Raw genomic sequence first — 16,389 nt, 5'->3', positions numbered from 1 at the left:
ATTGAAATTTCAGAAACCATCCTTAGTGAATCCATTGACATCGCCTTTCTTACTGAAACTTAGCTTAAAGATCACTCTTCTTCCATTCTTGATATGTTCTCTCCCCCTGGCTACTCCATCCTCAGAAAAGATGGAACTGTCAGAATAGGAGGCGGTCTAGCCATAATCTATAAAAACGAACTCCAACAATTACCCACGCAGAACTCCAATGATTCTACTTTTGACTACCTCGGAGCGGAACTTAAAGTGCAGGGCTCCCCTCCAATTCAACTGCACAATATCTACCATCCTCCTGGCGACGCTCGTCCTTTTGTAGGGGAATTGTCCGACCTTCTTACCCAATCCTCACTTTCCTCTGAGATTTTAAACTTCATTGGAACAAAAAGGATGATCCTATGGTTAACCTCCTCACTGATCTACTTGATATCAATGACCTGAAACAACTCTGCCACTCTCCTACTCACTCCAAAGGAGCCACCCTTGACGCTATCATTAAAAGCAGTGATCTGGCCTCCCTTTCCTCCATCGTTCCCATTGACTGGTCAGACCACCCCCTCATCCTTTTCATGATCACTAACACTGTACTACCCCCTCCACCCAAAACTACCAAACAGATGAAATTGACTAGGAATCTTCATCTTATTCCCCGGGGCGAACTTGAGATCAAAGTCAAAGCTCAACTTCGACTCTCTCCTCCCTCCCTAAATGCCAATGACCTCACTGAACACTTTAATAAATCCATTGTTGAGGTCCTTGACCAAATTGCCCAAGCCAGACTAAAAGTACAGAAAAACTCCTCCTCCAAATCCTGGTTCAATCCAGATCTCAACAATGAGAGGCGTGCACTTAGATTGACTGAATGCATATGGAGGCAAAACCATTCCCCTTTAATCTCTCACTCCTCAGATCCGATTGGTCCAACTATAAAAAACACATCCTCAATGCTAAGACATCCTTCTTCTGCTCCCAACTTGATCGGGTCAAAGACAGACCTAGGGAACCCTTCCGCATTCTTAAAAATCAAACATCCTCTGCACCACCCCAGGTGATTGCCACCACTGAGAGATGCGAAGAAATTGCCAACTACTTCGCAAAAAAAATCTCCAAAATTGATCAATCCTTCGCCTTAACTCCCCTCCCTCTAAGCCTACTTCCCTCCCTGGACATTTCCTCCAATTCTCCTTCACTCTCAACGCTTCTTCATCGCTCCTCATCGTTTCCTCCTATTGTTCCTATTCTTGAACCCATTCCCACCATACTTAAGCAAAAAAATAATGCTTCTTGGCACGTCTTCCAACCAGTCACTGAACTTGATGTCCTTAACGTCATTACCAGACTTAAACCGTCATCTCACACGAAAGACCCTCTACCTTGCAACCTTGTCCAAGATCTAAAACATATAATTGCCCCCTATTGGACCTCTATTGTCAACTCCTCCTTTACCCTGGGTTGTGTCCCTGCTTCCCTCCAACTGGGACAAATCACTCCCATCTTCAAAAATCCTGCTGGTGACCCTCATGACCTAAATAACCTTCATTATATCTCTAACCTTCCTCTTCTCTCAAAAGCCCTTGAAATATGCGCCCTGCTCCAACTAGATAGATACATTGATTAATTCAATATTTCAAACTCTTTCCAATCAGGCTTCAGAAAGGGCTGTAGTACAGAAATGGCAATGCTAAATATAATTGATGACATCCATCACGCCCTCGACAAAGGCGAGTCCTCCCTTCTCATTCTCCTTGATCTCTCTGCTGCTTTTGACACTGTTAACCACTCTACTGTACTTAACACACTTGAAGATCGTTTTCTCCTCAACGGTTCAGTGCTCAGATGGTTCACCTCCTCTTTTCAACAGAGAACTCAGCAAATTAAAATTTGTGACTGCCTTTCCAAACCTTTGCCCATCTCCCTAGGGGTCCCCCAGGGCTCTATCCTCTCCCCCTCTCTATTTAACCTCTTCATGGAACCCCTCACCCTTATCCTTAAACAAGCGGCAATCAATTACCACCTATACGCCGATGACAACCAACTTTACTATAAGATTCAATCCCACTTGGACGTTCTTCAACTCAATGATGCCTTGAGTAAGATTCATTCCTGGTTCCACTATAACCACCTCAAACTCAGTCCACAAAAGCCTGAAATCATTATTTTCTACCCTAAGAACAACTGGCTCCCCATTCTATCCTGGATCTCTGACCTAACCACACTCAACTGCTCTCTCACTATATCAAACTCAGTTAAAACCCTTGGATTTAACATTGACCAGAACCGTACTCTTATCCCCCACATATAAAATTCTGCAAAAAGCGCTCTCTTCACTCTCCATCACCTCATGAAATTAAACCCTCCATTCCTGCAGACGACTTTAAATTAGTCGTCCAATCGCTGGCCTTGTCGAAAATCCACTAAGGTAACCCCATCCTCTCTGGAACCACTAAGGTCCACCTAGCCCCAATCAAATCTGTTCTGAACCTGGCTGCTAGGCTCATTACCGACCTCAACGGTTCGATCACATCTCCCTAGCCCTTAAATCCCTCAATTGGCTTCCCATTGAAGGGAGAACTTCCTATAAGACAGCTTGCATTATGCACAAAGCCCTGCATCAATGCTCCTGGCACTACCTCTCAGATAAACTTCACAAAGCTGTCTGCTCTAGATCATTGAAGAGCTCCAACACTCTTGCTCTTGTCCCTCCTCTGTTAAACAAGAAATCCCCACAGTCATGCTCCTTTACTGGGAATGCACCTAACATCTGGAACTCCCTCCCTATAGAACTTTGTTGTAACCCCTCTTACATCAGCGTAAAAAAAATAGACCTCAAACTTCTCCTTCTCAACAAATACTGCGGGTCCTTAATCCTTCCCCTGGGCACTCATCCCACCCCGACCTCCTACTGTTCAAGATCCTCCCCCCTCTCACATCTTCCTTCACCCACTAACTTCTCCCACTAGCCTTTCCTATGGGACCTTCTTCGTCCCACTTGGTATTGCCTTAACCTCCCCACCTCCTCAGCCTCTCCCCATTCCCATATCCTTTCCCTCTCTTCTCCATCCTTTCCCTCCGACGCTAGGTTAATCTCTCAGGACTTGCTGTAGCCCATTGCAATACATGTAATTTGATTGTGTAAAATTCGAGTTGTTTTTACTGTCTGTATGATTTTTTAGTACTACCTCATTGTAATTCTGTTACATTACAATTAATTACCCATGTATAGCGGTATGATATTGCCTTAACCTCCTCCCCTCCACAGTCTCTCCCCATTCCTATACCCTCCCACGCTAGCCTAATCTCTCAGGAATTGTTGTTGCCCATTGAAACTTATGTAATTAGATTGTCTAAAATTTGAGCCATTTTCTACTGTTTGTATTGGTTTTGAATACTACCTCATTGTAAATGTTCTTATATTGCAATGAATACCCATGTACAGCACTCTGATACCCTCGGGTCCAGCCAGCGCTATATAAAACCTTTTAAATAAATAAATAAAATAAATAATAAATAGCCTTACTGATTTTTCAGTGTTTACACAATAATGAGGGCTCAGAATCGGCTTTAACACTCTTTGAGACACCCTCATTCCTCTAAGATAGAAATGTATATGTATTTCCTCAGAAGAGAAGATGTATTTGCAAAATAAAGTTATCTTGGTCAGGAAACCTAAAAAAATAGTACTAATATTCAAAAATACATGTAAGCATGAAGGCTTACAGAATGTTTTGAAAGCCCAGTATCATTAGAGGGACGTACCTGAAAAAAAGTGGATTTTTTTTACGTCAGAATAAGAATAAGACCCAGACAACCATCTAACACACAGAATTAAACAGCAGGCCTACACGGCGGTCCAGTAGGTCACACATGTGGAACTGTGTCTTGGGTAAGATGTGGATGATTCCACACCATTGGACATGCCTCATCGTGTGCGGCATCCCCAACAACACTGGTGCCACTAACTCTGTGCACAATGAGTCCATGGGCACTTTCTGGTTGTGCCTTGGTGGCATCTGAGTCCATGGCCTGGTGGTTTCCTGCATCTTCCACATGCTGGACCGGACTTGGTGTCCAACATGTGTCTGCTTCATACATCTCCAGCATTGTGACTGTTGCAGCGTGGTCCTGCACTCTGCATCATGCCCTGGGGGTACTCCTTCCACTGTCCACCGAGACACTCCGTGACAAGCTCCTTTTACATCTAGGAGGACCTGGCTCTGCACCCGGACCCTGCCCCAGTGCCCCGCAAGTCAGCGTCCTGTGGCGGTAGGCCTGTGCAGGCCGCTGTGCACCGGGGCCACTAACTCTGTACAGTTGAAGTTATGGAGCCTTTATGGTTGAATGGTTGTGTCCTTTGCGATGTACACTGTTGCCTATTTCTGACTGCACCAGGCAGCCCTTGCCTGCTGGTGTGCACACACCCCACACACATCCAACACAGGTGTCACTCAGTATGTGTTCCTTCTATTAAATGCTATCAACTGTTGTTTTTGCTATTAAATGTGGCCATGCGCACGTGCACGTAGCCATTGACACCATCTGAGCAAGTGTGTCCGTGTGATCATTTTGTCAGCATGATGGGTACGGTTCCTGCAACATCGCAGTGTGCTGTCTTCAGCAGGCGTTACCATGTCACTTCAGCGTTGGCAGTGACCCTGGACATGTAGCTTCTCATGCATCCGTCTGCATGCATAAGCGGCGTGTGCTGGTCTGGCGCACGTCAGGTCAGTGCAGGTGTTTGCAGAATCAGCAGGGGGAGCAGGGTGCAGCTCGGACCTGGCCTTGGGAAGGAAGTGCGATAAGTGTGTCTCTGTGTTGGGGTGTAGTCGCCTCCAGGGCTACAGTAGTCGATGTTGCAATGTAGCATGCACCAAGAGGGCGGGTCTGCACGTACAGAGACATGTAGGAGCGCAAAATCGCACAGGATCTTGGCACATGCATGCCAAGTGTCTTGTGTATCAGCCCTGTGGATGCATGAGTAATTTGCCTGGGCTCAGTTGCAGCGCGATCCCAGCCAGCCATGGGCTGTACACCTGTTTCCACCCTGTCTGGACCATTGGCCTATGCTCACGTGGCCCCACACCTTCAAAGGCCTGCATCACAGTGTTCCAGGGGTCACAAACATCCCACCACACCTATACCAGGCCCTGTACATCTCCTGTATGCATGCAGATGGTAAAGTAACTGTACGGATGAAAGGTCCTTTCTGTGAACTATCAGGCGGTAACACATCAGCAGCTCCGAGCAGGAGCTGGCATGTGGCCAGCACCCCCTGACAGATACAATGACATTTGCTTGCGACTCCCACAATACGCACTGCCCGAAGTGAGACCAATGTTTACACATCCCACACGAAGTAGCCCTTGGTCATAGTTGGTGTGTGTGAAATGTCCTTCACACGTACTCCTACCCCTACCCCAGGCCTGCACCTGTTGCACACAGACACTGCTCATTGCATCGGGCTGTGCCATTTCATCCACAGGACTGGAGCAGGACAAGCCAGTGCCACTTCTATCCAAGCCACTGACGCCATGGCAGACCATCTAGAACATATGCCCGGATCCAGTCATGTGGACCTGTACCGCACACATCTGCTGCATGCACTGGGGCACTCCTGTTGGACATCTTGCGGATCAGTTACAGGCTGAGCTTTCGCCTAGCAGACGTCACCTACTTTCAGCCTGTGTTGCATTGTCACTCATGCATATTTGATTGGTCCATGGATGTCTGCCTCTCCAACATAACAGTACCTGACCTGGATTACAACAAGTGTGTGCACCCCCTGTTGTTCCACGACCAGGAGTGTCACCGTGATGTCCGTTTGTGGCATGCATGGAATGTTTGGCATGCAGGCTGGACACTGCACCTGGGAGATTGCACGAGTCTTCGTGTGCAGTGAGCACATTGTGCCACTACCCGACTGGGCTTTGGTGCACATTAGGGCCAGTGGTTGTACTCAGCACATCTGTCCGGGTCAGCTGATGGATTACATTGACATGTCAGATGTGGTGGACGACGAGCGCTCATTGGAGATTTTGGCTTACTCAGCTGCAGTCGCGTTCATGGACAAGTGACAAGGTACCCGCAGCCACAACTGGATGAGACATGTCTCAAGATGACAGTGGTCATGGCTGCTTTTGCCCAGACTTACGATCCATGCATGGACAACCGGCACGGGTTGGCATAAACTTGTTTTGGTGATGGTAGACTCCCCCGAGGTGGACATGGGCACTGTCCTACATTTCTCATTCGGACATGCTGCTGTGTTGGTCTGCATATCGTGGCACTTCTCTTGGCAGTACTGACAGGCACTTGTTGATAAAGTTTCCGCACTTTCACTTGTCTCCAACTGTGTTGTGTCTTGATTTGTATGCCAATGTGTGTGTCATGGACTCTCTGGTTCCCTGCCATAGGTGCATTGCTACCCCATCAGGACTGTGGGTTCGTACTTGTGCATTGTCATGTCCGTGTGTCGTCCTTGGCCAGATGCATGTGGCTGTTTACCGGCACCAGGTAGGTGCATTTGTGTCCTGTGTTCGGTTGTGCAAATGTTGGTGTTTGTGCTGTATTGTGTTCGAGGTTGTGGTGCTCTGCTTCTTATGTGTGTGTGTTGCATTGTGTGTGAGATGGCCCTTCAGCTCTGATTTGGCTCACCCTTCTCCCCTTCAGGCAGTGTGGTGTCCACTTCTGTGCTTGTTCTGTGGTGTGATATTGACGGGTTGTGTGACTTGTGTTCTTGGTTGGTGTTGTCCCTCTTGGGCATGGTTTGTCTGCAGTGGTGCTGAGCTAAATTGTGCATGTGTGCCATTGTGCCCATCTCCCCCTGGTCCCTGCTGGTTCCTCTCCCTGTTGCTGTTGTGTCTGTTTTGGTCAGTTTCCGGTTCCTGGTACTGCCACTGTCTCCAGACTGATGTGGTCGACACCATGTCATCCATCTCCTGGTGTGACGCTGGACTCCCACTTCCGGTGTGCATTGCTGCCTTCTTGTTGTCGGCATGTTTCTGATTGGTTGTGCGTTTCACACCATTCCGGATATTCTGGTTTTCTTCCATTGTCCACCTCCGCTCTCAGGCTGCATTCACCTTGTCCGAGATGGCCTGCCATGTACAATGTTTTGTTGCCAATGGGGCTTGTGGGTTTGCATGCTGGATCGGTTGCCTCCATTGTGCTTGGCTGTTGTTTTCTGATTGGAGGGGCCCTTTTTTCAGGCTTTTGTTGTGCTTATTCCCGCCTGCAGTGTGTGTTGCGGGCCTGATGGTGCTTATCCCTGCTTTCCTCATCGTGAAAGGGCTCTTCACATGTTTTTTTGGGTTGTGGGTTGTGTCTTTATCTCTGTCGAGGTGGTTGTATCACGGACATTGGCCGGGGTTTAGGCAGACTATCGCATGCTACCGCCTTGTTGTGAATTCCACATTGACACAGGGTTATTTTCCTGCGATAGACTGCGATGTGTAAAGGTGCGTTAGCATTTTTTGGTGAATTTTAGCACACGTTCTTGTGAATATACCACTAAGCCTTTTATTAATATTTTTATCAATTATTCGTCAAAGTGATTTTGTGTAGGTCTATCGTTAGTTAGCATTGTCACTACCATCCTGCCTGAGAATTTCATGCAGATTCTTTAATATTTGAACCAATCTTGGGAATCTCCTCAGATCTTTCATTAAAAGCAGTGTCAGTTTTGTCAAGTGTATGTCCTTGGGGTATTTTGTTATAAATCATATGATTTACACAGTAGTCTGTAATTTAACTTATTTTAACATGTTTACATAAACGTTTTAAAAAGACAGATGCAGATAACGCTCATTAACGTGAATCAGTTTATCATTAACCAGTGTTTCATATTTCACCCGTCTTTATTTAGTGTGATGGGATTCAAATGGATCTGAACAACATTTCTTTGGAAGGAATTGCTATTTTGAACATTCCAAGCATGCATGGTGGGTCAAACCTTTGGGGTGAAACAAAGAAAAGACGAAGCCACCGTAGAGCTGAGAAGAAGCAGTCTGAGAAAAGGACCACTGTCACAGATGCCAAAGAATTAAAGTTTGCAGCACAAGGTAAGTAATCCATACAGGAATAACGTATGTGTCTACCCTACTGAGGGATGCATTTCTTCTGATAAATATGTTGCAGCATCTTCTCAAATGCATGCATTGCATGAAGCAATTGTCGGTTTCAGGAATATAACTGTTGGACTTTAAACAAGCTCCATAGTATCATTCCAATGGAACATTGTTCCTCGTACAGATGCTGAATAGTAATATAAACAATGTGAATAGACTAGAATTTGAAGAACCTCTCCATATTTGAAATAGATTATTTGAAAGTATTTATAGTATTGTGAGTTAATCTTTAAATATAACTTTTATGACCAATATGTGATATTGATATTACTATTGAGATCGGAGCCATTCTGACCGCATAGAAATGTCCCGTTGGGATTCCTTTCCAACCGGCCAAAGAGCATAGAAATGTCCCATTCGGATTCCTTTCCGATTGACAAATTATGATGTGGTTAGTTGGAGAAGAATCCGAACGGGCATTCCGAATGGCTACCAACGGGCTCAGAGAGCCTGTCTACCATTCAGAAGGGGCCAGTAATCCCTCGGTCGGCTCTTTCTGCCTGAGGGATTACAATGGCAGATTCTCACAGCCTTTCTGTGCGGCCTTTCTGACATAGGAAGGCTGTGGGAATCCATCTTTGTGGGCTTCCATGGGTGAAAGGCCTCCGGATGGAATTCTAGGGGGTCCCTATGGTGGCCCCCTGTTGATCCCTGAAGGGATGAACTACACCTCAGCTCTTTACAATTTGAGCATGCATTCCGGAAGGAATGCATGCTCCCATTGGAAAGAACAGGAATGAGACCAAACAGTGTCTCATCCTAATTGCTGTGTTGGGACTGAGGACAGGAGGTCGTTCGGTCCCAGTTACCAAATGATGTCGGATGGACTCAGGTCCGTACAACATTGTAATTGGGCCCAAAGTGCTAATAAGTAATTAGACATGTTGCTGTCATTGGAAAAAATCTTTATCACTGCATAGTGCTATTCTTGACAAATACAATTTAAAACAGTAAATATTATGATATGAAGCTGTATTATCATGCTTCTTAGTTATTTGCTTCATCTTCACATAGTTCTTTGTAATTGATAAACACATTAACTCATAATGACCACACTTCTAAACTGAATATGGCCAACCACAGGTCATGCCTGATGGTAGGTTTCTGGTGTTACTTTTATTAAAAGTACACAAATGTGCATGCGGATACCTCTTTGCCGGACACAATTTATATTTTACATTACCCAAAGAGAGGAATTGAAATTTTCCATCAATTAGACAAGCCTGAAACCATCAGCACGAAAATTTTGATTTTAACTATGACTTAAGAAATATTTGAAAGGGAATTAAAGTATATTTTATGATCTGCTGTGTGGAAGCCACAAACCATACCATTATTTGAATGTATAACAATTTCAATAATTAGAAATTACAATACTTGATGGTAAAAATAAATTCAGCATTTTATATTTGCTATTCAGTTTTGCTGTTGATGAATGGGGGAAACTTCATCTTGAACAAAAACCTTAGCTTTCAAGGACATATCAACATAGTGACCCATTTAGCACAATTTCAACTTAGAAACTTAGAAACCTCCATGAAATCAAACTTTTTATTCCTAATCAGAATTTTATATTGGCAATAAAGTATTGTCTGTATAGATTGGTGCCTGAGAACACCCTACTCACAGCATCCATCTTCTTTCAAAGTAGCCACTTGCAGAAGAACTTTTAACCACATCTCACCTATTCTGTACAGTCTAGAGTTAACCCCAGTGAGGTGAGACCACTTTAGCACGCGTGACACGCAAAGTCCCTCAATTCATATGAAATTCCCAAATACCCTGCTCAGAAACTGACCATTGAAGCATGTTGATGTTATGTGCACTAGGACCCTTGTTGTTCTGGGTGGACTCTGAACAGGAAGTAGATAATATGCGAGGAGGTGTAAGGGTGTGGTTAAAGGGAAGTATGGAATAGTGTGCAGTGTATGAGTGTATGCTTCAGATTAAAGTAACTGCAAACACAACAATGATGGACAGAATGTGGATCAATGTCACACATTCACCCCAGATTAAAGTAAAACTTGACCGCAGTTCCTGCGAGGCATGATTTATCTGCTTTCCCCTGGGCTGGGGAAGAAGCTACAACTGGTGATGTGTAGAGGATACATGCCTGAGAAGGCAAGACTGCTTTCCCTAAGAGTTTGCAACAATACAGAAAACTGTGCATGAGCGCCTTATGTTCCTAGAATCGATGCAGAGCAGTTTGCGACTCGCACATGTGAAGTCAAAGCCCTGCTCCAGCCCGTATATGGCTGCAGAAGAAATCAAAGGCCCTGAAGAGGAGCATATTCAAAATGCACGCCAAAACAGCTGACGAGGTGGTCGACAGAGATGCTGTACCATGCCCCAAACACAGAACATTTTTTGAGATGAAAAAAATTAAATAACAACATCGACAACAAGGTGCGAGAAACAGAACTTCCTCGCCATCAAGAGCAATTGAAGCATTCTGCGAGCTAGGTTCAAGCACAAGGTTAGTTCTTGCAGGAGTTGTCAGTGCTATCCTGCTTGGCAAAAGCCATCTGAGCAGCACATGCTCTCAATTGCGGCAGAAGGGAGCGTGAAATACACTGCAGACTTGCTCCTGAAGCCACCATCGCCCTTTGACACTTCTAAGAAACAGAACATTGGTGCCAGGTGGGTTGCGTAGATCGAAACATTCGATGACTTCACAGATATGCTAGAGGAAGAAGACAAGATCATCAAATATTTGAAAATGGAATGAATGTAGCCTAACTGCTAGGATGGTAGATCTTAAATCAGGGGAACTGGGTTTTAGTCTCAGCAATGACACTAGTCTCTGCAATGACACTCAACATACAGTGATTCTGGGCAAATAACTTAATCTCCCCTTGCCTAAACAAAATGAATGTGTCCTTGTGTAAGTAACTGGTGCTCTTGTAAAGCGCTCTGATACCCGATACCTTTGGGTCAAGTTAGCGCTATATAAAATTCTGGGGGGAAAAATGTGTTCACAAACATCTCACAGACTGATGCAAAATCGTTCTGTAAAGGTAAAAGAAGGTAAAAGAAGCATCAGAAGCCAAGTTCAATCCAATGCGAAATGTCAAATATGAAAGGTATATCTTCAACCAAGCATGACAACAGGTTGGTGAAACATTGGACAAGTTTGTTGACTTGATACACTTATTAAACATTGCAAGTGCTGTGACTTCACCGATGAAGAAGCCATGCACCTTTGAATCATTGATGGATGCCTATAAGATTTGTTTAGAAGGTGCATGCTAAGAGAAACACACAGTCTAGAGAACATGCTGATGACTGTGAGAGCAGTAGAAACAGCAGACCAATAAGCTGCAGACATCGAAGCAGGAAAGGCACACAACAAATCGGCATCGACCATGAAAAGCAAACATAAGCATAAACAAGATACATGTAAATCGACTTCTTCAAAGAAAAGAAGGCTATGCTTCCAATGTGGAAATTCATTTCCCCATGAAGGTAAATGTCCACCCATAGGACAAGTCTGCAAAGGTTGTGAGAAAGAGAACTATTTCATAACTGTGTGCTGAGCTAAAGAAAAATCAAGTGTCTCACAACGGCAAGAAAAGATGGATGTAAGAACATTCTAAAAGCATTCTCGCCATGCCTCTAAAAAGAAAAAGCTACAACAAGTAGAAACCAGGCAAAATCTATTTTAGTCAAGCTCATTGTCCAAAGGTTCTTCGATGTCACTATCGAGTACTAGCAAAGAAGATTGGTGTGCGTTGATGACATCTACTACAGGACGGCATGCACATGTGGGTTTAGCTGTCTCTAAAGAAGATCACAGTTGAAGGAAATATCAACAAAGTGCTAAACTTCATTTGGACACTGTCTAAAAATCACATTGAAAGTGAACGATCACCCACTAACTTTCATCATAGACAGTGATGCGTCAATTAATATCATGCCAGTAGAAATGTCATTCCCAGCAACAATGTGACACAAAAAGGTATCAGTGTGAGTCAAAATTCATGTTCTACATGGAGCTTCATTGAGTGCCTGTTTGCCTAGTTTTGCCACCGCTGCAGACATGGGGTTTGCATCCCTTTCCTACAACCTCTGTGCTCAATCAAAAGCTGATTCCTGTTGTTGTTGGAAAACTCAAGAAGTACAGCTTCATATCAATGACGATATTCACCCTGTTTTTCAGCTGCGCCGTAGAGTTGCTTTTCATCTACAAGAAGCTGTAGAGAAAGAGTTGGAAGCACTCCTAAAACATGACATCATTGAATGCTCCACAGTCCGATTTAATGTGTTTTGTCCATTGTAGTAGTACCAAAAAAGTGGTACACATTTGCATTGATATGCACCAGGTAAACAAAGCCATTTTGAGGGAGAGACACCCTTGTCCCACATAGCGGACATGATCATGCAAATGAATTGAGCCAAAGTGTTTTCCTGTCTTGAACTGAATAACGCATACCAACAACTCAAGTTGGAGGGAACTGAGGGTACAGTACTAACTTTTATTTGTTTGTTCCAATATAAAAGGCTTAATTTAGGAGTATATTCGGCTGCTGAGATATTTCAGGATGTTATTCGCTGAGAAACCCAACCTGTTGCACATGCTTCAATTACAGTGATGACATACTGGTTTTTGGGAGAACACAGAAAGAACACAACAAACAAAGCTCTTACCCAAGTGTGCCAGTTATTTGCTGATTCAGGTCTCACTCCGAAATGCTGCAAAGTGTGAGTTACACAAAAGCAAACAAACTTTTTGGCTAGATATTCAGTTATGGAGGAATGACTCCAGAACCAGACAAGGTGCAAGGCCTGTCATCCAATTATCCCTCCCCCTCAGGATGTTACCATGCTGCGACCCTTTCTAGCAATGGCCAGTTATTGGCCAAGATACATTTGCAACTGTGCTACAGTGAGTGCCCCATTGAGAGACCTGACAAAGCTATATGTACCCTTGGCTCCAGAATGTGACCAGAGTTTCAAAAACATTTAACATGCAATTGAAATGCAACGGAAACGGCCTATTTCAACTACAAGTTACACACCGAAATAACGTTTGATGTGAGGCCGTTAGCACTGGGGCCACTCCTTGCTCATCATAATTGCCATTTGAATGCTCAGAGACACATTGTGGCCTATTGTGGCCTATAAAACACACAAGATGATGGACAGAATGTTGCACAATGACAAAACATTCACCCCCCAGTCACAGATATGGGTTTAATCCATAGTTATTTTGCTCACCAAGCCACCCCAGTTCAGACATGGGCGTGTGCAAATCAGTCTTGACCGTGTGTCTCATGGGTAGAGTCCAGCCCGAACTGCCAAGCCATGTCTTCCCTGGACTGGAATCAAGCATCCTAGGACCGGTTTCTGGCTATCAGCCGTCTTCAGCCAAGATAGCTTGAGTCCAGTGGCTTAGTGAGCACGAGACCCACGTCTGGACATACCCTTCCCACATAGGGTGAACTGCAAAACACACAAGATGATGGATGGAATGTTGCACAATGGCAAAACATTCACCCCCAGTCACAGATCTGGGTTTAATCCATCGTTATTTTACTCACCAAGCCACCCCAGTTCAGACTTGGCCATATGCAAATCAGTCTTGACCCTGTGCCTCATGGGCACAGTCCAGCCCGAACTGCCAAGCCATGTCTTCCCTGGAATGGAATCAAGCATCCTAGGACCGGTTTCTGGCTATCAGCCGTCTTCAGCCAAGATAGCTTGAGTCCAGTGGCTTAGTGAGCACGAGACCCACGTCTGGACATACCCTTCCCACATAGGGTGAACTGCAAAACACACAAGATGATGGACGGAATGTTGCACAATGGCAAAACATTCACCCCCAGTCACAGATCTGGGTTTAATCCATCGTTATCGCTATTGTGGCCTATGCCAGTTGAAGCCTGTCTGAAGGAGAATGTGCTTACTGTCAGCCAGAGAAGAAGAGTCTGGCTGTGGTGTGGGCCTGCAAACACTTTCATGTATTCCTCTACGGAAAATGATTCACTGTCATCATGGGTTTTTGACAACCTGAAGGTTTAGAATCCCCCCCTGCATCGAGAGGTGGGGGTTAAGACTGCAAGTGTATGAATATGAGATCTTGCACAAACCGGAAGAATCAAAATTCAGCAGATTACTTTTTAGGGGTGCCACTTCATCATCACAGTTCAACATCCAAGACTGCTGAAGCAAACCTCCACTTTATTGTGAGATAAAGAACACCAGCGGCTATGTCTGTTAAACAAATCAATACTGCTGCCAATGCAGATTAAGACTGAACCATAAACAAAGAACTTATTACCACACGATCATGGAGGGGAAGTACTGGGCCCCTTGCCAATGATGTTGAATTCCAAAAGTTCAGGATGTACAGTATGAGTTAGCAGTCACCCAAGAAGGCGTAGTGTTGCGAGGCTCAAGAATCGGTATACTTGGAAGCCCAAGACACTGGGTCATCGAGCTGGCCCATGAAGGACACTATGGTATTGTAGCCACCAAAAGAGCCTTACGAGATTGAGTGTGATTCTCTGCTAGATGAGTGAGTTGAGAAGGAGCTGAAGCCATGCCACATTTGCAATTGATTGTCCCCTAAGTTGATTTAGCACCCAGTGGCAAATGTCTGCTCTTCCTGCCCATGCCTGGGAGAGGCAGCTGACTTTGCTGGGTCTTTAGGAAATGAACATGGTAGTCATAGACAAATATTCTTATTTTCCTTTGATGGAAGACCTATCTTTGACAAACCATGACAAAGTTGTAGAATGGCTTGATGACATCTTTGCAAAATGCAAAATCCTTAAATCAGATAATGGCCCACCTTTAACAGCAAAGAGTTAAAAGAATGTCCAACTCATTGTCAAACACCAAAAGAGTGCACCCATGCTGGCCCCAAGGTAATGGTGTAGTTGAACGATTCATGGGCACCCTCAAGAGGCTCGTTCAACGAGCATACAGGGAGGGAATTGATCTCAAACAATTTATGTGCTAGGCCCTCAGAGCCTATCTATCAACTCCTTACTCTGCAACTGGTGAGAGTCCAGCCACCTTGCTAATTGGGAGAGCCATCAGAACAGAACTACCTCAATGGACAACGGATCGACAGTGAATACTGGCAAGGTTCAAGACACTGACGCGATTCAGAAAAGGAAAATTTAAATGTATGCAGATCAGCATTGCCATGCCATGTAGTCAGTCTTTGACAAAGGAGACTGGGTACATGGTAAGCAGAGACGAAGACAGAAAATGGACACTCCTTTTGTCACTGATCCTTTACAGATCGTGGCTTGAAAAGGACTTATGGTGACAGCATATCATTCTGGGCAATCCATCACTCGGGACACATCACATTTTAAACACCTACAGCAACACTTGTAGAGTCCTGAAACCATGCATGGTTCGGTTCAAGCGCCTGAGCCTTTGTCACCGGTACCCGATCAAGGTGGACCTCGGGTCACTTAAGTCAGCACACAAGTGCGAGCGCTTCACTGACTAATCGAGAAAATGTAATTTTAGTGATGTCTGTCACATTTTGTTTAACAAAGAGGAAGATGTAGCATTTTGATGTTATGCTCACTTGGACCCTTGTGGTTCTGGCTGGACTCTGAACAGGAAATACATAACATGTGGAGAGGTGTTAGGGTGTGGTTAATCGAAAGTATGATGTAATGCACAGTGAGTGAGTGCAAGCTGAAGAATAAAGTAATGTTCGATGGCAGCTCCCATGTGCCTAATTCATCTGCATGCTCCTGGACTGTAATGGTTGGGCAACTCCTCTGTCATATCAGCAACAATATTCTCAAAACACAAGATTTTAAGAAGGCAACCACAAGCCTTCTTTGTAAATGCACCTATGGTGTGGCATTCCATGTCATCAGATATTATGACAATTCTGTCCTGTGAGTCTTTTAAAAAGACCTGAAAAGCATTCTTATTTAGTGCTATTTCAAACTATGATTGTTTTTTGATAAATATCAGTAGGTCAAATATGTCAGAATAATGTCTAGTATTTAGTGGAGAATGCAAATTTTGGTACCGTAACCACCTAAATCCGTTATTCCCCAAAAAGTCATTATTCAGTGCCCTTTATCACACTCCATAATTTACAACTAGACAGATTTAGATTTTATCATGTATGATAAATATCACCCCATTTCCTTGCCCATTTGTAATGTGGGCTCTTATGTGAACTAGTGCTAAAACGGGTGCAGATTCTTAAAATCAACTTAGTCGTACATTAGTGCAATGGCGTATCAAGGTCAGGCGGTACCCGGTGCAGAACATTTGTCACGCCCGC

The 16,389-nt window shown here is 44.5% G+C and overlaps 1 protein-coding gene across 2 annotated transcripts in view; it reads left to right on the top strand.

The window, feature by feature from the left end:
* Positions 1 to 16,389, top strand: part of DGKB (diacylglycerol kinase beta) — a 1,755,973-nt gene that overhangs the window by 1,307,023 nt on the left and 432,561 nt on the right. For both annotated transcript variants that reach the window (XM_078663763.1, XM_078663762.1), the window contains one exon: positions 7,859 to 8,054. In XM_078663763.1, the coding sequence (XP_078519889.1) occupies positions 7,859 to 8,054 (196 nt within the window). The remainder of the gene's footprint in view (positions 1 to 7,858; positions 8,055 to 16,389) is intronic.

This window comes from Lissotriton helveticus, chromosome 10 (genome assembly GCF_964261635.1).
Source record: "Lissotriton helveticus chromosome 10, aLisHel1.1, whole genome shotgun sequence".
NCBI classification, from domain to species: Eukaryota; Metazoa; Chordata; class Amphibia; order Caudata; family Salamandridae; genus Lissotriton; species Lissotriton helveticus.
Note: the sequence above shows the minus strand (reverse complement) of the source record. Positions and strands in the feature narration are given on the sequence as shown.